Source organism: Girardinichthys multiradiatus, chromosome 15, assembly GCF_021462225.1.
Source record: "Girardinichthys multiradiatus isolate DD_20200921_A chromosome 15, DD_fGirMul_XY1, whole genome shotgun sequence".
NCBI lineage: Eukaryota > Metazoa > Chordata > Actinopteri > Cyprinodontiformes > Goodeidae > Girardinichthys > Girardinichthys multiradiatus.
The window spans coordinates 14,518,233-14,540,472 of record NC_061808.1 but is presented as its reverse complement, the minus strand read 5'-3'; the positions used below and the strand labels follow the sequence as shown (position 1 = coordinate 14,540,472).

General features: G+C 39.3%; 3 protein-coding genes and 1 non-coding gene across 4 annotated transcripts; 2 read left to right on the top strand and 2 right to left on the bottom strand.

Moving 5' to 3' along the window:
- Nucleotides 1-731: 731 nt before the first annotated feature.
- Nucleotides 732-7,089, top strand: LOC124882225 (WT1 associated protein). Its single transcript, XM_047388478.1, has 8 exons — nt 732-937; nt 1,477-1,512; nt 1,612-1,667; nt 1,763-1,821; nt 1,908-2,035; nt 2,998-3,176; nt 5,664-5,818; nt 5,912-7,089. Exons 2-8 carry the CDS (start codon nt 1,483-1,485, stop codon nt 6,568-6,570), a joined length of 1,266 nt encoding a protein of 421 aa, XP_047244434.1. The 5' UTR covers nt 732-937; nt 1,477-1,482; the 3' UTR covers nt 6,571-7,089.
- Nucleotides 7,090-7,896: 807 nt separating this feature from the next.
- acat2 (acetyl-CoA acetyltransferase 2) lies at nt 7,897-16,393 on the top strand. Its single transcript, XM_047388319.1, has 9 exons — nt 7,897-8,051; nt 10,191-10,325; nt 10,425-10,606; nt 11,596-11,713; nt 11,803-11,946; nt 12,018-12,140; nt 12,227-12,381; nt 14,002-14,112; nt 15,642-16,393. Exons 1-9 carry the CDS (start codon nt 8,003-8,005, stop codon nt 15,810-15,812), a joined length of 1,188 nt encoding a protein of 395 aa, XP_047244275.1. The 5' UTR covers nt 7,897-8,002; the 3' UTR covers nt 15,813-16,393.
- tcp1 (t-complex 1) lies at nt 16,387-21,583 on the bottom strand. The gene is made up of 12 exons (XM_047388318.1): nt 21,429-21,583; nt 20,896-20,981; nt 20,686-20,814; nt 20,096-20,193; nt 19,903-20,013; nt 19,598-19,779; nt 19,150-19,276; nt 18,490-18,665; nt 18,268-18,391; nt 17,757-17,949; nt 17,501-17,664; nt 16,387-16,791 (listed from the first exon to the last, which is right to left on the bottom strand). Exons 1-12 carry the CDS (start codon nt 21,499-21,501, stop codon nt 16,584-16,586), a joined length of 1,671 nt encoding a protein of 556 aa, XP_047244274.1. The 5' UTR covers nt 21,502-21,583; the 3' UTR covers nt 16,387-16,583.
- LOC124882584 lies at nt 21,070-21,207 on the bottom strand. The gene has a single exon (XR_007041946.1). It is a non-coding gene; the product is annotated as a small nucleolar RNA SNORA29 (small nucleolar RNA).
- Nucleotides 21,584-22,240: the final 657 nt, after the last annotated feature.

Genomic DNA, 22,240 nt, shown 5'->3' with positions numbered 1-22,240 from the left:
ATTTTGAAATAACTCGGGTTGCATTTCTATGGCCTTGGTTCATTGTATTCACGTGAGCGCAATCTCAGGTTTTTTTTTAATAATAGTTCTAAACTTAACAGACGCCTGAATTTATTATGCTGCACTTACATTTTGAAAGGACATATAAAGTTTTAGTGAAAAACTAAAATTGTATAAAATAAACATAAAAAACACATACAAGACAGTGTGAATTGGAACTGTCCGTTCCCTACGTCAAAGGTGATATCTGAGATCGTCTATGTCAGTAATGCTGGATTGCTCATTAATATTTAAGTCAATTATGAAAGATTTTCTTCTAAAAAGACTAGCATTCATTTTGGAGAGAACTCCGTGAGCATTTTATTAAAAATCTAAAATTCAACGCGATATTGTTACATTTCTGAGGAAGACTGTTGAAACCATGAATGGTTTGCAGTTAAAACAGGTGGTGCTTTTCTGTAATACAAAATGATTAAGTTTAGAGTCTTTATGCGAAATAAAAATTGTGAATTTCTATGTAATAATTTTGAGGCTATCGTGTGGTGCTCAGGAAAAATGTAAAACAGAAATAAAAATAATGAAATAGAATGTACAAACCAGTCTGTAAAGAAATGTAGAAACAGCAGTAGGGCTGAAATGAAAAAGAGCAACAATTTTGCATGCGACTCAGAAGAACTCAACAAAAAATGTGGAGTGAGATATCTTCCTTTGTAATCCCTCTTTGGTATTGCTCCGCAGCAACCGGAGTGCAACACAGCCGCAGCTCGTTCAGAGCCATTCTGTTCTGCCCTCGGTGAAGAAGATGAAACTCGGGACAACGAAGCGTCACTGAAACTTCTGAATTTCCTTTGCGAAACTTAACGCGTTTCGAACATTTGGATCTGTACAGAGTTAGTAAAGCAGAGTGTCCCTAAAAACATCGAAAGGAACGGGCCTGGTGAGTGTTTTGATAGCTCTAGGCCTGGCCACCGCGGCCAAGAGCCCGCTAGTTTCAGGAAAAGAAGCGTAAGGGAGGGAGTCATTTCCTTCAGCGCCATTTTGTGATAACAAGGAGTCGAACCGGAGCCAAGAATTAAACGTAACTCAAGCGACCAATAAAATACACTAAAGCGTGGCTCTAGCGGTGTTTTAGATGTTTGATGTCCAGCGGGTTGATAAATGTTTTTAGTAGTCAGTAGTTAACCTTGGTTAGCTTCTTCTCTGTGTGCTCCCACACTATCGAACATTTGGCTCCACAGCGCTTACTAACTGGTCATGTTAACTTTTAGTAGGTCAGATAGTTAAACCGTCTTGCGCCGTCTATCCTCCATTAAATACTCATTATATTTCACTTTGTGCGCTGCAATTTAGCGTGTCTGTCAAACATGGCACATTTTTACTGTGTTGCCAACAGCCAGCCCTTGGCATCTAAAAAGATGATGCAGTGACTTGAAGCAGCGGTTGCTGATCGGTTTTCTCTTATTTCTTCATTTCTAGCTCACAATGACCAACGAGGAACCGCTTCCCAAAAAGGTTAGTTTCTGTTCTGCCTATCTGTTACAAGGATGTCTGTAGAACCCCTCATTTCTAAAATGTTAGTTATTTGACCTGTCTGTTTTTCTCTTATTACAGGTTCGCCTGAGTGAATCTGACATGAAGACCTTGACCAGAGAAGAGCTATGTACAAGGTAAATGTTCACTCTGTTATAGGTGCAAACTGATATATTTGTTTTCATTTCTTATAGTCTTTTATTGATTAATAAGTTTGCTTTGTTTTTTATAGGTGGAAGCAACATGATGCATATGTCCAGGTCCTAGAAGCAAAATATGCAGAGCTCTGTTGTAAGTACATTTCATGTAAGCCCATTATATCACTATTTTTGCCAGTGAAAATAAGCCCATTGATGCATTTTCTTCCCCTCTTGTAGCCAATGATGTGCCAGGACTGAAGGAGTCGGAGGAAAAGCTCAAGCAGCAGCAGCAGGAGTCTGCACGCAGAGAGAACATCTTGGTGATGCGACTCGCCACCAAGGAGCAGGAAATGCAAGAATGCACAGTATGTATTAGTTTAACATTATTATTGATTCTGTTTTATATTTTATAATTATGTAGTTTTGCAGCAAAAAGTTCTTAAATTAAAACTGTGATACCTTGAACAACAATTATTGCTCCTTAAACAATAGCTGATCTAATAGTTTTTCAGTGAATCAGTGCTGATGCACTTTCATTAGTTATACTCATTTAATAGCTAACAATACAGAACACATTTCAGAAGACTAATTCATAAAATATCAGAATCATTATTCTTTTTGATTTTGAGAACTGGTGGTTCAGAAAAGGAACAGATATTTTACTCACGACTCCAAGCATTTAAAATATTGATTTTATGTCTGCAAACATCTGCAGTTCCAGGCTGCCATGTTGGTCTTTTACTATTCTTTCTATGGGATCACAAGTTATATTAATTTTGAGATCTAGATAGAGCTCAAAACTGGTGTCCATATTTTTAATAATACCAGTAAGAAAGTTTTAAATTCAATTGAAAGACATAAAATGGGTTTGTGTTGGAAAACGTTCCTTTTTATTTTTAGAGCTTCACAGTTTGCTGAATTGGAATGTCAGCATGTGTATTATTACTTTCACCGAGAACTGCTTGGCAGCGATATTATGTGGATTGTTCTATTTTGAGTAAATAAATGCTTTCCATAACTGTAATATATTTGGGTGGTTGGATGCGATGTCATCAGCCTTGATGTCTGCGCCTAATAAAGATTATGGTGGATGAGGTGCTAAAGCGCATTAGGGGGGTTTGAACATTTTAACAAAACAGAAGAGCAAGGAAAGTGTGGGTTTGTAGCAATGAATATCGTCATCTCTGTTCAACATGAATATCGCAATTGTATGTTTTCTGGTCCTAATTTTTATGTACGTTCTGGAGTAGACTGCTGTTGCCAAATTAAATGAATGAAGTTTTTTGGTCGCACTGTGTGACTAAGATGTATTTGTCACATTCTCCAGACCCAGATTCAGTACCTCAAGCAAGTCCAGCAGCCGAGCGTGGCCCAGCTGCGGTCGTCCATGGTGGATCCAGCCATCAACTTGTTTTTCCTCAAAATGAAGGCTGAACTGGAACAGACTAAAGACAAACTGGAGCAGGCCCAAAATGAACTGAGTGCCTGGAAATTTACACCTGATAGGTAAAGACAATCAAAATAACTCCCCCCTTCAAACCAAAAGTCAAGACTTCCTCACGCCCCCCACCCTCACTCTCACTGCAGGCATGCAGGAACAATGGTGGGGCGGAAGGCTGACAAAATGCTGTACTCGTCACAAGACTCAGACTTTACAGAAAGCCAGTCACTGCAAAAACAAAACTGCTTTTGTTCTCTTGTACTGTGCCAGCTACATATCACATAATCTAAAGAGAAAAGACAGAATGGTCAGGTGACACTTGTGTTTCAGCTCTATTCCCTCACCGTCCAAGGGCCCAAAGGAGTCCAGACTGTTCCGAAGAGGTGGTCGCTCACTGCCCGCACCGGATGATCCCTTCCCAACCCCTCAGCTCAAACCAGACAGTTCACATATAAAATAAGGGGCATATGGGGGAGGTCGTGTCAGGCGGGGAGCATCCCTAGCCTAAAACATCAATTGAACATTTTAAAGAAAACTTCCATACTTGGTTTTGTAAAGACATTTTAACAGTGGATCACATCACACAAATACCTGCTAGCCTTTCTGTGAAATGTAAAGACTTTTGGACAGTCTAGACACATTCCATTCATGTGAGGAAAGTTACTAGAATAAAAAGTAAGACTTTTGGGGGAAGAGACATTAGAACTGATATAAGACTGTGAGCGGAGCCAGATCCTCGGTCCACAAAGGGACCATGGTTCAGGCACGAGGGTCCATTCGCCCATGTCTTTGAACATGGGCCTTCACACGGTAGAGTTTATTTAAATGTTTTATTTTGTGAATTGTTTCTTTTCCTTGCCTTTTTAATTTGATCTCTCATTTCTCTAAAGCAAACACTTACAGCAGTGTGTGTTGAAACCAAGAGGCACGATTGGTCCTCATTTATACTGGTGTAAAAGTTGACAGATTTTACAGATAGCTGAACTTCTTTATAGAAACACACTGCTGTAGGTGTTCTGAGTCCTGTTATCTAACTGTGAGTGAAAATGTTCATGTTATCAATTGATGAGGATGTATTGTTTTGTATTGTGTATATTTGTGATTGACCAAATCATTTCTTCCACAGCTTAGAAAATAACTGTTTTCCCAAATATGTTGCTCAGGTATTTAACTTGTGATCATGGAGTGAAGCTAGAAGCTATTTTAATTCTTTAACTATAAAGCAGGACATCAAGTAGAGCTGCACCATGATTTTTCAATCACAACCAGCATTGCAATTTTAATGTCTATAACATCGCAATTACACAGAGCTACTTAGATGCAGTATATGGTAGAGAAATATTTTTTTTAGGTGCCATGTATTTAAACTCAGTTGGATTGACTTTTACTGCCTTATATGCCCAGGCCTGATATAGATTTTAGTCACTTAAATGCCACAACACAAGGATAGTGGTGGGGTCATCATCACGATGGGAAAAGAAATGTGGATTATTCAGTCAGCATCAATATTGCAATATTCAGCAGTGGTATTGCATGTTCTTGTTTTGCTAATATCTTGCAGCTCATGGTTAAAGTTGGCAGTTTATTTCTGATGACTTGTAAAAAATCATAATGTAAGAAAAATGTAGTAAATGCAATCAAGTAGTTAATATAAAATATATAGTTCCAGATTAATTATAGTTAAGAATAACAAGTTTTCGGTAATTCATTTTAATTTTAAGCGTTATGACTAGATTCAGTTGCTGCTGTCTTTATTATTTTAACTCTTGGGGACAGTACCATAGGCATATGTGTTAAAGCTAATTGAACCATCACCAGTTTTGCCTTCTATATTAGGGTATTTTAAACATACAGCCACAATAAGCTATAACATTCTCTTCCTTCTCTTTGATCTGTTGGAAAGTTGGACAAATGGCATCTTAAGCTGGTTGATTGTGTTAAAGTTTTCATTTTTTTGTCTTTAACGTGAATACTCTAAAGAATCTGTGCATCTATTTCCTGTGCACATTTTCTGTTTGGTACTGATTTTATTTAGGTTGAAGGTTTTTTTGTGTGGATGTAATGCTCTGTGACATTGCTCTAATTAATCCTAAAACATAGTTAGAGTTATGTGGATAAAGGGTAAAACATTTAAAAGCCACTGTGATCGTACTTGCCATGTACAATGTTCATCTTTCATCCATGTGCATCATGGTAAGTTGAGGTAGATTAAAACAGCTTTTTTTTAATTGTCAAATGTTTTGAAAGTATTTGGGTCAGGCAGTTTCTTTTAGACTTTAAACAACTTCAGACCAGTTTACCAAAATGGTTAACATATATTTGTATTTATCAAGCTTTTTCCAAAAAGTCCCTATTGATGTTTATACAATTTTAAAGCAGGCGGGTTTAATGAAAGGCTAGGTTAGGTCATATGGTTAGTGCGAGACTGAAGAGTTTCTGTTGGCTTGTGATATCCTGGGGGACGGATCCAGGCAGTGGGAACAGGTCATTAGCCTGCCTTTTGCATTTGTCTGCTTGTTCACTGTGTGATGTGAGACTTATTTCCCTTGCAGCCAAACAGGGAAGAAACTGATGGCCAAATGCCGGATGCTGATTCAGGAAAACCAGGAGTTGGGCCGGCAGCTATCCCAGGGACGCATCGCCCAGCTGGAGGCTGAGCTGGCCCTGCAGAAGAAGTACAGCGAAGAACTCAAGAGCAGTCAAGACGGTAAGAGGAAACAACATCTCCATGTCTTTTGTATTAGTATTACATTTGAAGCAATTTTTAAAATAATTTTTGTTCTTGTATTTTCATTTCCAGAGCTAAATGATTTCATCATCCAGCTAGACGAGGAGGTGGAAGGGATGCAGAGCACCATCCTTGTCCTGCAGCAACAGTTGAAAGATTCCCGTCAGCAGCTTGCTCAGTCTCAGGGCGCTTCGGCTGGAGCAGGCCCTAGTAGGACTTCACCCACTGCCTCCAGCTCATCTGCCGAAACCTCCACTCAGCCAGAACAGACCAGTGCTCCATCTGAACAAGGAGGCAAAGACTACGGGAGGGTCTCCAATGGTCCTAGAAATAGCAACTCATCCCAAAGGAGTGAGACCACAACGCCTAGCTTGTACAGAGAGGTAAGCAGCGCCGAAGAAGACTTTCCAATGTCCCCTGTGGTGTCCAGCCCCGGTGACACTGACACCAAACTCCCCAACCACTCAGAGGAGGCACCAGGAAGTCAGACTACTTCCAGTAGAGTTGGAGGACCTGCCGGTTTCAGGAGCCAGTTGAGTGTGGGGTACGAGAGTGTGGACTCTCCAACAGGCAGCGAGACATCATTGACTCAACACTCAAATGACACAGACTCCACCACCGATCCCAACGAGGACAAGGCTGCCCTGGTGACCAAGGGCACCAGGACTGCAGTGTCACGTCATGCCCAGAACGGCCTGGACTCCAACACAAGTGATGGTGGAGTTTTGTAATGTACTTTAATGCGTTCTGTATTTTTTTTTTTATACAGTATAAAAACAAGGCAGCAAATACATAGTCTGTAACACAGCACCGTTGTCCAAGAAGTTTTGTTTTCACCCTTTGCCTGTCGTGATGCCTTTGTCACATTTGTGTTGCTTAATGGGGATATAAACAGGATTGATGTTAGATTTGAATTGCGTGGATGTATGATTTAAAACTAGTACATTTCACTGTTTATTTGAGCACGGCTATGGTGTTTAAGCTGTTGACACTGAAATCAGGCCGTCTGGTGTTGTAACGTATCAAGTCAGTAAAATCACTCAATTCTACTAGGTTCACAATATTCAAGGTCATTTTTAGATGTTGGCCTGTGGGGGTTTTTGTTTTAGAACAGTTTTTATTTTCATTGGCAAAAAAAAATCAGTTTTGACAATTCTGTTAAAATGTTAGTAGTTCATATGCGATGTCCATATTATTCTTCAGCCCTTTTCATGTACTGACCAAAATACAAATAAAGATTTTTAATACTATAGAGTGAAAGCAATTATTAACAATCAAGCAAAGCTCTAACTTTGCAGAAGCATAATTAGATGTGTTGAAGAAAGTAAATGAAAACATTGAATTTTGTGAATTGAGAAAAATATAAAAGAAAAAATGTTTTTCCCTTTTTAACATTAAAATAATCGGAAAGGTAGCAGTTTAAGACTTGAATCTTTCAACACTTTGTATGATTAGAAATAGAATAAATATTAGGCAAAAAAAATAAGTGGCCTCATTTTATTGCCACAATGCAAATTATTTTGATATAAAAAAAATTGGAAGTAGTTATTTCAGGTTGCCTACTATTAAATCGTTAATATTTTAATTCTGTTAAAACTAGTTTTATTAATTTTTTAGTATTTATGGTTCCTGTACTACAGTTTACTGAAATAATTTTAAACTATCACTGGCTATTAGACCATAAGAATTGATTGATTAACCTGCGCAGCAGCTCAGTTATGTGGTGGTAGCCCCGCCCACTAATTATGTATAAAACTGATGAATAAACTTAAACCGTGTTGTAGCATATGCTAAGTTAGAATTAGTGAAACAAATATAAATTATTTTTGACAAAAAATATTTTTGTGGACAAAATATTTAGTATTTAATAAATCGTCTAGATTTTTGTTTTCGATTTTAATTAGTCACGGACACATTTAAGTAATAATTTTATTATTTATCTAATAAATTGTGGACATTTTGGACCTCTATATTCTTCCTTCTGCAAACCTTTTTGGAATGCTGTTCATCCTCCCGCACACACAGTGGCGCTGTTGTCCCCATGTGTTTCATTTCCACTCCTCCCATTTAAACGTCCACGCAGTGTCAACAGATCTGAGCGTCAGTGGACAGACAGGGATAGAAAGAAGCTAGGACTTCAGCTTCAAACCAGCGCCTTTCAGGATGAACACCGAACCAGTTGTTATCGTTTCCGCCGCCCGGACTCCAATAGGTAAGGCCAGAACACCTTAAAGTGCCAGAACCAATTATTAAAACAGGACTTTCATACATTGTTACTATGCATTTGTAACATTTTAGTCTATAACTGTTGTCTAATTATGCGCTAATAACTGACTCATTTATGTAGATTTTCATTTTTATTTTATGCATATTTATACGCCGAATGATATATGAATAAAGTCATTGGTTGTTGACGTTTTTAATTAACTAAAGTGGTTTTGTCCGCCACTTAAACGCAGAGTTCCTGGTAAGCTTTGATTGGTTGGCTCATATCTGCGGAGTATTCTTTAGCTGCTGATTGGCTGTTAGCTGTAGTGGTATGGCAAACGAGGCTGCTACTATTGGCTACCAAATACATAACGTGAGATGACAAATAGTTCGTCCTTTTCTCTGATCTGTGATTTATGAACTTTTCCCCATTTAAGTATTTTTGGCCACTTATTGTTAGATAAAAGTGACTTATAGAGAATCAGCAACATTTAAATATAAAGTGACATTAAAGCATTTTTAACTGAGGTGCAATTAAAAGCCTATAAGCAGCCAGTATCTGAAAATAATTGCTAGTTCTGCCTGAAAACACATTCGAGCTCTTAATGCAAATAGTCAGTCAGTCATTTTCTACCGCTTATTCCATAGTGGGTCACGGGGGAGCTGGTGCCTATCTCCAGCAGTCTATGGGCGAGAGGCAGGGTACACCCTGGACAGGTCGCCAGTCCATCGCAGGGCAACACACATACAACCATACACACACTCATTCATACATCTAAGGGCAATTTTAGAGTTATCAATTAACCTAACAGGCATGTTTTTGGACTGTGGGAGGAAGCCGGAGTACCCGGTGAGAACCCACGCATGCACAGGGAGAACATGCAAACTCCATGCAGAAAGACCCCCGGCTGGGAATCGAACCCAGGACCTTCTTGCTGCAAGGCAACAGAGCTACCAACTGCACCACCGTGCAGCCAAATATAAGCAAATATATTTAATAAAACATAAACATGGTAATGTGTTTGCATTGGGTAATTATTTACTGATAAATCAACAATTATTTACACAAGTAATGGAGCTTGGAGGCAGGGCAGCACCAATAATCTTCCCATCTAAAACGTTTACTTAGAATCAAATATGCAAAACATTGCTGTTCAGAGTAATGGGTTGTAAAAACCATACATACCAGTTTAGGTAAACGCTGTTTCATTAAATTAAATAATGCTTTACTTTTATATTAGACAATTGCTCTGACTTGATATGATTTTAAATATTCTGTTTTCAGGATGTATTTCACACAGGAAAGATCATTAGTAGCACACAATCTCTTATTTTCAGTTCACATTTACATAATTTTTAGATTTTCTGTAAATAACTAATGCAAATGAACAGAGGGTAAAAAAATGTATAAAATAGCAATTAAATAAATTCTTTTAAATGTTTAATAAAAACGTTTCTTTAGATTTTAATCTTAAGAGGGTAGAAGCTTGCTTTGGTCTTGGCCTCTCTTGGAGTAGACATAGCCTGGAGTCAGCTTCAGCCTCCTGGACCAGCTAATATGGATTTATACTACATATAGAACTCAATAAGAAAGTACACCGCTGCAGGACCATATAAACGTCCTACATCCCTTTAACAGATCTTCACTTCAAAAATGTAATAAATTGCTTTAATGCCTGAGACAATATAGGTCAGAACATTTACATCTATATATCAAAGGCTTTAATGTTTTGTGTAATTCAAAGTTTTGGGATGAATTTTTTAAAGTGTGGTAAATCAGATATTCACATATATAATCGATACGTTTCCGAGATTTTACGCATTTTTAGGTGAGTCTGACGAGAGACTGTAGAGAAATAAAAAAACTACTCAGACCTGTAATGTAACAGTTTTAAAAGGTAAAAACTCTTCCCGAGAATGATGATCATCTTTTTTTATGGGCCTTTTTTTTTTTTTTTTTGAAGATCCTAACAGATACAACATGAACCGATGTCAGAAACAGCAACACAGAAACAATTTCAGAGGACATTTTCTCTCCAAGAGTTTGATACAAGATATGGCAGTCTGAAAACATTTGTTCACATTGTAAAACTGAAAATAGATTTATACATCCATCTTGTAATAACTTGTCATTTTAATGCAGGCTGCTTGAGTGGCGCTCTGTCCACACTCACTCTGCGTGACCTGTGCTCACCAGTGATAAAGGATGTTCTGAAGCGGGCTGAGGTGAAACCAGAAGAGGTCTCTGAGGTTATCATTGGACATGTCCTCACTGCAGGTAAAAGTTTGACAAACCTTTAAGAAATTCTTGGGTCACGTTTTTCACATTATTTATTGCCTCCTACATGTATATAAGTCCTCTAAAACTCTTTTTCAGGTCAAGGGCAGAACCCAGCTCGTCAGGCCAGCGTTGCGGCTGGTATCCCATACATTGTCCCTGCATGGAGCTGCCAGATGGTGTGTGGCTCTGGGCTTAAAGCTGTATGCCTGGGAGCACAGTCCATCCAGACTGGAGAGTCCACTGTGGTAGTAGCAGGGGGCATGGAGAGCATGAGCAGGGTTGGTAACTAGAAAATCATTTTAGAAGGATATGAGTATACAGTGCCTTGCACAGTATTCATACCCATTTGAACGTTTTAAGATTTTTTCTCATTACAACAACAAACTTTAACATGTCTTGTGGAGTTCTAAGGGATAGACTAACACATAGTCATAAATAATTGTAACAGGGAAACATGCATGGGTATCTAAAAAAAAAAATCACAGATAAAAAAACTGAAAAATGTGCTATCCACTTTTTTCCAACTTTTCTTCAGTCAATGCTTTTTTTTTTAGAACCACCTTTCGCTGCCGTGCCAAGCGCACGTTTTTGGATTTAGGTTTTTTCAAGTTTTGCTCATCTAGAGTCAGATGTTTTTCCAAAAAAGCTCTAGTTCAGGCTATTTGGTTGGAGAGTGTATGAACATCAAGTTTCAAGTCTTGCCATAGATCTTGGACCATTGGATCTTGGTCTGGATTTTGACTGGGCTAAACCATTCTACTGTAGATTTATGTTTAGGGTCCTTGTCCTGCTGGTAGATGAAGGTTTCCCTTAGTCTCAAGTCTTTCTTAGCATCCATCAGGTGTTCTCCCAGTATTTAGCCTCAGCCATCATCTCCTCAACTCTGACCAGCTTTCGTGTCCCTGCTGAAGAAAAGCAGAGCATGAAGCTGGCACCACCATGCTTCAAGGTGATAATGTTTTGTTTAGGGTGATTTGCATGCTTAGTTTTCTGCCACACAGTGTTTTGCATGTGTGTGGAAACAGTTGAACTTTGGTGTTATCTGACCAGAGTACCATCTGCCACATGTGTGCTGTGTCCCCCGCATTGCTTGATTCACCTTTATGCACTTTTCTGTGTTCTTCTATCACATGAAATATCAATAAAATACATTTTTTATATTTTTGATTGTAACGTGATGAAATTTGTAAAAGATTAGCGGTTTGAATACTTTTGCAAGGCCATCACTTAGAGGATAAAAGTGATTGCTTCTTTTGTCTGTACTCAGGCCCCTCACACTATGCAAATGAGAGCAGGAGTGAAGATGGGCGACGTCTCACTGCAGGACTCTATGGTTGCGGATGGCCTGACGGATGCCTTCCACAACTATCACATGGGAATCACAGGTCTTAATCTATGCAATAGTTTAACAACTCAGCCAGTTTTGTGTACTCTAGCGTATAGATATTTCTTGTTGATCATCGATTTTTTCCAGCTGAGAATGTTGCAAAGCAGTGCGGAATCAGCCGAGAGCAGCAGGACCTTTTTGCAGTCAATTCTCAAAGCAAAACAGAGTCCGCACAGAAAGCAGGACATTTTGATCAGGAGATTGTCCCCATCACGGTGGCATCTAGAAAAGGTAAAGGACTTTAGTTGCTTGGTGACTAGTTTGTCACTCTGTCGTTACATGTCAAATGCTGCTCTCTCCAGGTCCTGTTGAGGTGAAGATGGACGAGTTTCCTCGACATGGAAGCAACATTGCGAGCTTGTCCAAACTCAAACCATGCTTCGTTAAGGACAGTAGTGGCACCGTCACTGCTGGAAACGCTTCAGGTTCCAGAGTTACTTATGAACCATAAACAGAGAATGAGTCTTTGTATACAGAGAAATATAAAGCTGTTTTAATGCTGTTTTTACAGGAATAAATGATGGAGCGGCAGCTACTGTTTTAATGAGCCAATCAGAGGCTGTGAGACGCGGCATAAAACCCATGGCCAAAATTGTTTCATGGGCTCAGGTAGGCCTTGACCCTTCAGTCATGGGAACCGGGCCAATACCAGCTATCAGGAAAGCGGTGAGATATCAGCAGAACATTAAATGTATCATATTGAAAAGATTATTTTTATCCAACTTCCATTTTCTAAATACACTGCTCAAAAACATTAAAGAAACACTTTTAAAACACATCAAATCTCAACTGGAAAAATAATCATGCTGGATAGCTACTGATATGGAATGAGTTACGTGTTAGGATCAAAATGATGACACATTATTTGATGAAAATGAAAGTTATGAACACACAGAGGGCTTATTCCGAAGTCATGGAGAAATTTAAACTGGAAAACCAATGCGGCAGGCTGGTCCAATTTGCTGAAAGGTTATTGCAGCAACTCAAAATGGTACTCAGTAGTTTGTATGACCCCCATGTGCTTGTACGTATGCTGACAACATCAGAGCATGCTCCTTATGAGATGAATGATGGTGTCTGGGGTATCTCCTCCCAGATCCTGACCAGGGCATCACTGAGCTCCTTGACAGTCTGAAGTACAACCTGGTGGGTTCAGATGGACCTAAATGTGATGCCCCAGAAATGATAGTGGAGGCCTGTCAATGGTATCAATTCCTTCATCCTCCAGCAACTGTCTGCATTCTCTTGCCACATGAGGCCAGGCGTTATCACGCAGCAGAAGAAATCTGGACCCACTCCACCTTTTGAAGGGTCTATCAGTGGGTCTATGGTTTTCATCCTGATACCTAATGGCAGTCCGGGTACCATTGTCTATCCTGTACAGGTCTGTGCGTCCCTCCATGGATATATGCCTAACCCAGACCAACACTGACCCACCACCAAACTCATGAGGCTGAACAATGCAGCAGGCGGTATAACCTTCACCGCAGCTTCTCCAGACCCTTTCATGTCTGTCACATGAACTCAGAGTGAACCTGCTCTCATCTGTAAAAAAAACAGTGCACCAATTCCTGTTTTCTTTGGCAAATGCCAGTCGAGGTCCATGTTACCAAGCAGTGAGCACAGGCCCCTGCTGGAGGATGTCGGGCCCCTTAGGCCAGATTCATGAAGTCTGTTTCTAATGGTTTAGTCAGAGACATCCACGCCAGTGGCCCGCTAGAGGTCACTTTGCATAGGTCTGGCAGTAATCATCTTGTTCCTCCTTGCACAAAGAAGCAGATACTGGTCAGCTAATGGTTGAAGGACCTCTGACGGCCCTGTCCAACTCTCCTACAGCCACTGCCTGTCTCCTGGAATCTCCTCCATGCTCTTGAGACTGTTGGGAGACACAGCAAACCTTCAGGCAATGGCACGTATTAATTTACTATCCTGATGGAGTTGGACTCCATGTGCAACCTCTGTAGAGCCCAAGTATCATCTCATGCTGCCAGTAGTGACACTGACCCTGGTCAAATGCAAAACTACTGAAAAGCAGTCAAACAAAAATGAGGAGAGGAAAAAAAGTCTGCGGCCTCGAACTGCAAAACCATTCCTGTTTGTGGGGTCGTCTCATTGTTGCCCCTGTTGTAAATTAATTTAACACCAAAACTGACACTGATTTTTTTTTTAAAAAGCCCCCTTCTACTTAACTGACCAGATCAATATTTTGACCTCATACTCTTATGATACTCTGATTAAAAAGTGTTCCTTTAATAGTTTTTATCAGTGGATATTATTCCCCTTTAGGTGAAGAAAGCAGGCTGGCAGCTGGATCAGGTTGATTTATTTGAGATCAATGAAGCATTCGCCGCACAGTCCCTTGCTGTAATTAAGGAGCTCGGCCTAACTGAAGACAAGGTAACAGGCTAAAGCTTTATGTCCCAAAGTTTGATGCAGATTTTTAGAACCATTTATGACTTCATGTGAAATGAATCCTAGTAATCAGCATTCAGAATAAATTTCATAATACTGTATATTGTGTCGCAAGCATCAAAACCCGATAAGTGAAGTTTGATTTGTTTGGGGTTAAAGTCAGTTTAAATGAATAAAACAAAAACAGAGTTTAAATGTATCGATGCACTAGATTAGACTAAGTTGGACATTTTTACAATCTGCACAGCTTTTTCACACTCATTTTGAGAAAATAAAACTTTAGAGCTGCAAAACGTACATGACCATTCACTAAAATGTATTCAACACAAGTTTTATACATACTATGTGAACCTTGTTTTACATTGAGCTGTCATTTTATTTGTATATTTGGGTCCTAGAAAGAATTTGCAGTTCTATACTTTGGCTTAAAAAAAAAAAAAAAAATCTAACTTCTACAAAGAAAGAATGAACATATTTTTATGAATGGAATATTCTATATTTATGGAACAAGAAAAAAACAGCTCAGTTTGTGGCTTAATGATTGAAAAAGTGATTCCTTGTACTATTACTGATATTCTGTCGTAAAAAAATCAAGGCAGATACTGCATAAATATACACAAGTGCAACTCTAGTCTGCTATATGATTGTTTAAGGTACCAAACATTACTCCTAGTTTATTGAGGAATGTATCAGTGCTGTTCCTACTGACACGATAGAAAACCTTAGTGGTTTTATTTAACCACTGGCTACTGCTACCAGTCACAAGTATATAACAAATTTAAAACTGTAAAGCTTGTCAGTAACCTACGCTGCCACAAGCTTAAATGCTAAATACATCTAGCTTGCTTAAAACAATAAAATGGCCCCTTTCTGTTCTGGTTTATTTGCAAATGTATGTGCATGAGATGTTTATTTTCAATCAGTTCAAGTTTTGTAAATAGAAGCTCATCTTGCATCCTTAAAATAATTTTGTCGGCCTAGAGCTGAGTGTAGGCAGCAGCCTGGTAATGGCCAAAAAGCAACACTGATTCCCAAGGTTTGGGTTGGTAATTCTCTCAGGATCATAAAACAAATGTGGGGTCTTGACATTCTTTTCAGAAATTCAACTATAGATGTTAGAAGGGGTAAAAAAAAAACAAAAAAGCTCTTGTAAATCGATCAAAAAATAATATTGGCTGTTTGAACCCCAGTTTAGTTTGGCAGGAATGCTTGCATGCTCAAATAGTTGGGATCTTCTGTTTTTAGCCCTAGTGCTGCGTCATGTAACTACTTGCGTGCTTGTTGTCAACAACCACAAACACGTGTTCTCTTCCTGGTTTGTGGCAGACAAAAAATAAAACCTAAACCTATAAAATCCATCTCATAGCACAGAAACGTAATTGTCCATGAAATAAACCTTTTTAGACTCACTCTGGCATCTGGTTATTGCTCTCTTCTGTAAATTCACTGTGATGGACAAGAAGTTGGCTGAGGTACTACTGATTCCACATAATTGTTTTATTCCCATTCCTCAGGTGAATGTGAGCGGTGGGGCCATTTCTCTGGGCCACCCTATTGGCATGTCTGGCTGCAGAGTCCTGGTGACACTACTGCACGCACTGAACAGGACTGGAGGAAGAAAGGGCGTTGCATCCCTCTGTATTGGAGGAGGGATGGGTGTCGCCATGTGTGTGGAGAGGGTTTGAGATGCCAACCCCATTCTGCTTAATAGATTGCACTTGATTTATTTTTGCTAATGAGTAAGGGATTATGAAATCTGTTTACACTGCTGGATGACATGTAAAAAATGGTGTTCTGCAGTATGAAGTACTGAAAAAAAAACATCACTGTGAATTTAAATTTCTCAGCTTTTGGTGTTTGACTTAAAGATCTTAAACATTTATTCTGTCAAGTTTTCTTAAGCTAATATGCAGGCAGTAGCTGTCAAGACAGCTGTACTTTACTACCGAAACAACTGAAATGCCAACTTGTGAAACAGAATTTGTTACTTGGTGTGCTGCTGTTAACGACAGCACTGTCTTGCAATGTTTAATTTTTAAGCAATGTTTTAAGCATTTTTTTTAAAGGGTTACATTTCTCAACATTCCAATATCTGCTTGTGGGATGAAACAGTCTTTCCTCAAAGTTGTGCAGATAACCCTAAATCATGTCAGGGTGCCATAATTAGTTGCCTTCTCTAATCTAGTGCTTCCTGTTAACGTTTAATGCTTCACTGTAGTCCAGAAAGTTACGTGCTGATTATAATAAATACATCAGTCATTTACAACCACTGAAGTTTTATTTGTGTCCAAAAACAAAAACAGTCACTAACAGTTCCTTTGGAAGCGAAGATGATGGGCGTGGGAGAAATGTGAAGAGGCAAAGTGCATGACCTACACTAGCACAGCAGACATGAAGAGCTCAGTAATTTATAAATACAGATGTTGAACCTACAGGGACCAGCGAACATTTCACCCTTACAGAGATCCACTTTCTACAGCATCTCTGTAAGACATTCCTCCCTCTTTTGGCTCTGGGAACAGTTTAATGAGGTCGTCAATACGCAGGATGGTGATCGCCGCCTCGGTAGCAAACTTGAGGCTTTTCGTCTTGACCATAGTGGGTTCATAGACTCCAGCCTGACGGTTGTCTCTGGGTTTGCCGTTCACCAAGTCCAGACCGATCCTATAAAACAAATAAAGAACTTTAACATGGAACTTCAAAAATAGAAAATGAATTTTACAGAAGCCTGAGATCTGATTTTCTACATTAGAAAGCAGAACGATATATATAATTGCTGTAATTAAAACTTTGATTATGATTAACCCACAATTTCTCAACTCTTCGTTTGTCATGATGTCCCCACCATTTTCAGTCAACTTTAGCATCTTAGCCACAAAAAGATACATCAATTATTGGAATCAAGGCCAGAGAAAGTCTATCCAAAAGGCTAAATATATTAGTGGCATGAAAAATTTTCAAACTTTACATTTAAACTATAAACCCCAACAACATTTTGCACGCAGGCTCTCCATTGCGATATTGTAATGATGAAAATATTCATGAGCATTCTTATATTCAGAGAGATAATACATATGTCCAATTTTCATACTTTTGCAGATTTAACTTTCTAGGATTCACATTGGTTTTACAAGATTTTAACGTGCATATTTGTAAAGTGATCATATGGATTTTGCAGAAATTGAGGGATGACGGATATAACTTTTAGACAATGGGATAGGAAATAAAATCTTAAACGAAAATGTTTTTGCTTACTTTTTCTTATTCAAAACCATTCTTGCCAAAGACTTCAGGGTCAGTTTTTCAAACTGCATATGGACCCTGCATTCAGCCAAATTCAGTTCTGCAACCAATATACAAACACTAAACTCACCATTTGAGATTCTTGCGCTCGGGGTTAACCTGAGCCTCATTATGGAAAGCCCTCAGTTTGGCCACCAGGTCAGTGGAGTCCTGCGCTGCGTTCACAGCCAGAGTCTTAGGTATGACGAGAAGAGACCGTGCAAACTCAGCAATAGCTAGCTGCTCTCTGGAACCCTAAAGAAAGAAAATAATGGATTTGTAATTAACTGTGGTTTATACTTTGAAGAAAGCCCTAGAGGTAAGTGCTTGAGGTTTAATAAACCCACCATGCTGGTAGCATAGTTTTCCAGGTAAATTGACAGAGCTGCCTCAACAGCGCCTCCTCCTGGCACGACGGACTTTGACTCCAGGACCCTCTTGACCACACAGAGAGCGTCGTGCATCGAACGCTCCATTTCGTCGCACATGAAGTCATTAGCTCCACGCAGAATGATGGAGGCTGATGTGCGTGCTTTTGTACTAAAGGGGTAAGAGCAACATAATTACTAGAAGAAGCATCTGTGCCTTCCCAGCTGAAAACTATGTGCAGCCTCTCCTCTCTCAAGTAGCTGAGTACTTGAATTTAACCAATTCTCTAAACAGAGTATTAGGACTGCAACCTTTGTATCATGACAACAAGCTACAGCACAAACTTAATGTACCAATTGGGTATAAAGTTGTCAAAGAATGCCACACAAGTATAAAAAATACTTCAGATGAAGATAAAGGTTTAACTTTTGAACTAATAAGTACTGTTTTACATCAAACCTAACAGCTATGCATTGTTACAGTTCTTACTTCTTGATGAGGATGAGCTCGTCATCACAGACTCTCTCCTGCACAACCTCCTCCGCTTGACCAAGCATAGTGGCTTCGAATGTTTCCTCTCCTTCCAGATTGGAGAGGGAGGGGCAGACAGTGGCTAAAAATGCACAAAGAAGTCAAATTAAATGCAAATATTTTTTTATTTAAAGTGAGTATTTAATGACATCAAGACATACAGAACCATTACATTCCTACCTCCTGTTGACTTTGCGATGCGTTTAAGGTCCTTCTTGAGAACCCGTCTAACTGCCATGGCTCCACTATCCACAAAGTACTTCAGACACATGTCATCAATCCCACCAGTGGTCAGCACCACATTTGCTCCTGCTGCCAAAATTTTCTGGATCCTCTCTTTGGTGATGTCAGATTCTCTAAACCAACCAACCAACCAATACATTTTTTTTATATATATATATATATATATATAAATAAGAAATCAACATCCAAATATATTCTTTGGTTCCTTGCTTTTATATTTTCTTTTAACCGCCATCTGAAGCCAAATCCAAATTTCCACATATGTGGACAATAAAGATAAACTTATTAACTACAGGGAATTTAAGGCAATGCAGTAACAGGAACGCAGTACAGCACAATTCAACTGTATCTAACACATAAAACTTTCATCCTATTATTATAAACTGTGATGAAATCAGAGAAGTGTGCTTAAATTGTGTCCAGCTCAAAGTAGTGGCCCTGCAGTTTAGAGAGAAGCTGCTGCCTCGACTCGTGGCTGCTCATGTTTTCTCCCACGCGTATCACTGTGTGAACTATTGGACCAGTACCACAGCAAATTAAAATGGGATTATTCTTGAAGATGAGGGAAAGCAGGAAGAGAAATGATCCATAACCTACCGCTGTCTGATCTGGTCAAGTTTCTCCGGGTCGTTGATGAGGACCTGGACCCCCATCTTCATCTTGGTCTTCTGCAAGCTGAAGTCCAGACAGGCTATCTTAGCATTCACAACACGCTTCACCATTTCTGTAGGTGTAAAAAATAATGGATTCAACGGTAGAAATAGAAGCGACTCTAAAGAAGGAATATTTTTATGTTTTGATCACAGCTTCTGATTGGCTCTCTGGCTAAAGAAAACATCACAGTTTACATTCCAAATGTGACTTTGTTCCTTTTAAAACCAGTTTACTGTCTCCCACACTTATCACTGCGTACATCACTTACAAAGACATGGCAGCAAAAAAAAAAAAAAAAAAAAAAAAAAAGGAGTTTCATCAAGGCCAGTAGTGAATAGGACCCAAACTAATGTGACTGAATATATTCTAGATATGTCAGTAAGATGCATACCTTGTGAACCAACTGTACAGTTCAGTGCATATCCATTGACAAGGAAACTTTCTTTCTGGCTGCGGCCGTGAGCTTTCAACACATTCACAGAGTTGATGGGGTATTTGGCCACTCCTTTGCTGTCAACAAACTTCACAGCTATGGTAGCATCCACCACTATATTAGCAAAGAAGTCTGCATCACTACGGGTCCACAGTTAAGGTCTATATAGGAAACTGAAATGCTTTCTACATTCAAAGAAAACTCAAAGACCATCACAACATCTTTTTTTATATGATGTTAAATCAGACAAATATTTAGGATACACTCCAATGATTTTGGAAGACATGGAGGTCTTGGCTGCATTGATTAGACACTCCCTTCCCAGATCATCTGTCCCAATAGTCAGATTTTCGTTTATGTAACGCACGGCCTCTCTGGAAGATCAAAAATAAGCGGTTTTAAAGATGAGTCAGGTATGCTGTCACCGAAGTCTCATTTTTGATATCCTTGTCTTACTTGCACGCCAAACGATATCCGCTGATGACAGACGTGGGGTGAATCCTCTGCTTCACCAGCTCATCTGCACTTTTAAGCAGCTCCGCAGCAAGAATTACCTTTATTACAGAAACACAAAGAGTAACATAGAACATTTTTGTTTTTGAAACAATATTAATTTTAAGCTTTAACTTCCATTCTGCACGCACAAATTAAAGTGGTAGACATAAAGCTGCCGAAAAATGTGTTGTAAACCTCAAAATTCCATTAAGCTTGCTCCTCTACAATGTACTTCCTGAAAACCCCAATATGGCCAGGTGTGTGCAGGGCAAAAATTTACAACTCTCCCCTCAAGTTCCTCATATTAATTTCTGATGAATATGCATTTTATTGCTTGATTTGAGGTACTGGGTTTGGCTGGGGTTCTTTTAATCTTGTAATGCATATTACTCTGCACAAAGTTGAATGAAACATTCCAGGAAAATAAATGAAACGTGTCTGTTTGACAGACTATTTCATTATATAGTTATCGCTAGAAATCTCAAACCAGGAATTTACCTGACAAGATATCATGCACATATTTTTATGAAGCACTGACAGCTAACACTCACCACAGAGGTGGTCCCATCTCCGACCTCCTTATCCTGCAAGTCAGCCAGTTCACAGAGGACCTTGGCAGCAGGATGCTCTACCTCCAACAGCTTCAAGATGGTGGCGCCATCGTTGGTAATGGTCACGTCCTGTTAGGGTGACCAAGGAAAAACTGATAAGCAACCAATGCATCTTTCTGCTTGCATACGTTCATTAAAAATGACACGGACCCCTATGTCGTCCACCAACATCTTGTCGAGGCCCACTGGTCCGAGGGAACTCTTGACGATGTTGGCGATGGATGATGCAGCCATGACTGTAAAAACAGAATCAGGTCGTAATCTTTGGAGCTTCCGAAAAACAAACATTTTACAAAACTAACTTCACTGTAAAGTAACTTTATGATTCAATTGTTCCGTCAGTTTATTTAGTGGGGTGCACAAGCAGCTAGCCACACCTTCAGACCATGACTGCGTTTCTCTACCCCATTAGCATAGCCCTCCATTCATTAGATAGTGAGTGGATGGTACTAAAATGGGATTACACTTCGCAGTTAAAACTTGTAGTGTCGCACAGCCATTATTTAAAACAGAAGACATTGACCGTTTAATGAAATAGGACACAACAAAGCATTTAAGTTAGCAATAAAGCTAGCATTAGCCGCACGTGTGCTATACATAGAAACGGAGTTAAAACTCAGGCTCCTTGTAATACATTCAGAGGGTTGAACCACAGCAGAGAGTATATATGCACAACACCCTACCATTCTGAGTGCGAACAGACTCGCCAGTAGTTCTCTGGCCGAGCACGTTTAACGGACCATCTAACAGCGACATATTGGACTACCGCAACGCCGAGAAGAAAGGAAGCGCCGCGGTGCTCTGTGGGTAAAGTATTACGGACCAGAAGGTTCGAGAAGAAAAATGTTCAAAAAAATTGCTAATTGCAAAACGCGATGTTTTCTACTGGAGTAGCGGAACCCAATAATCCATATTTGTCGTCATTTTACGTTCGATCAATTAGTTTGTGGAATAAGCACAGAACGATTTAATGTGATAATATGTATGAACTGCATTTCCCAGGATGCCGCTGCGTACTTATTCGGGTTTTAGTGCCCTCTGTTGTTAACACGAATTTCTACTGGCCTATTTGGCGCCCCCTACTGACATTTTCAGAGTTGGACAAATGGAGCTTCCAACATTATAGGCGCTTGCAAATCAAAGTCAGCTCAGTACTGATGATCTATGAATATATTCCTTGAAGGAAATTCTAAGTATATATAAAAGATAGAACACATCTGTTTTTATGTGTTTTTTTAGATGTGTCATAAGCTTTTGATAGAGTTAACTATCATAAGTTGTTAGTTAAACTACAAAGTATAGGGGTCCCTGTTTATTTAATGAGGATTTTTCATTTCTGGTACTCTCATCATTCTATGGAAGTTAAAATGGGTTCGGAGGTTTCTGAACCTTTTTTGGTATCTAATGGAGTAAGACAATGAGGAGTTCTGTCTCCAGTTCTTTTTAACTTGTATCTTGATTATTCCTCTGCTGAACTAAGTTCTTCTAAGAATGG

What these genes read in the sequence shown, in the direction of transcription:
- tcp1 (XM_047388318.1), bottom strand. Translation starts at nt 21,501, where the DNA reads ATGTCGCTGTTAGATGGTCCGTTAAACGTGCTCGGCCAGAGAACTACT. An exon ending in GGATATCGTTTGGCGTGCAA is followed by an intron (nt 20,014 to 20,095) that starts GTAAGACAAGGA and finishes TTGATCTTCCAG; the next exon opens with AGAGGCCGTGCGTTACATAA. An exon ending in AAAACTATGCTACCAGCATG is followed by an intron (nt 17,665 to 17,756) that starts GTGGGTTTATTA and finishes TTCTTTCTTTAG; the next exon opens with GGTTCCAGAGAGCAGCTAGC.
- LOC124882225 (XM_047388478.1), top strand. Translation starts at nt 1,483, where the DNA reads ATGACCAACGAGGAACCGCTTCCCAAAAAG. An exon ending in TGGAAATTTACACCTGATAG is followed by an intron (nt 3,177 to 5,663) that starts GTAAAGACAATC and finishes TTTCCCTTGCAG; the next exon opens with CCAAACAGGGAAGAAACTGA. An exon ending in ACTCAAGAGCAGTCAAGACG is followed by an intron (nt 5,819 to 5,911) that starts GTAAGAGGAAAC and finishes TTTCATTTCCAG; the next exon opens with AGCTAAATGATTTCATCATC.
- acat2 (XM_047388319.1), top strand. Translation starts at nt 8,003, where the DNA reads ATGAACACCGAACCAGTTGTTATCGTTTCCGCCGCCCGGACTCCAATA. An exon ending in CGCCGCCCGGACTCCAATAG is followed by an intron (nt 8,052 to 10,190) that starts GTAAGGCCAGAA and finishes ATTTTAATGCAG; the next exon opens with GCTGCTTGAGTGGCGCTCTG. An exon ending in CTATCACATGGGAATCACAG is followed by an intron (nt 11,714 to 11,802) that starts GTCTTAATCTAT and finishes GATTTTTTCCAG; the next exon opens with CTGAGAATGTTGCAAAGCAG.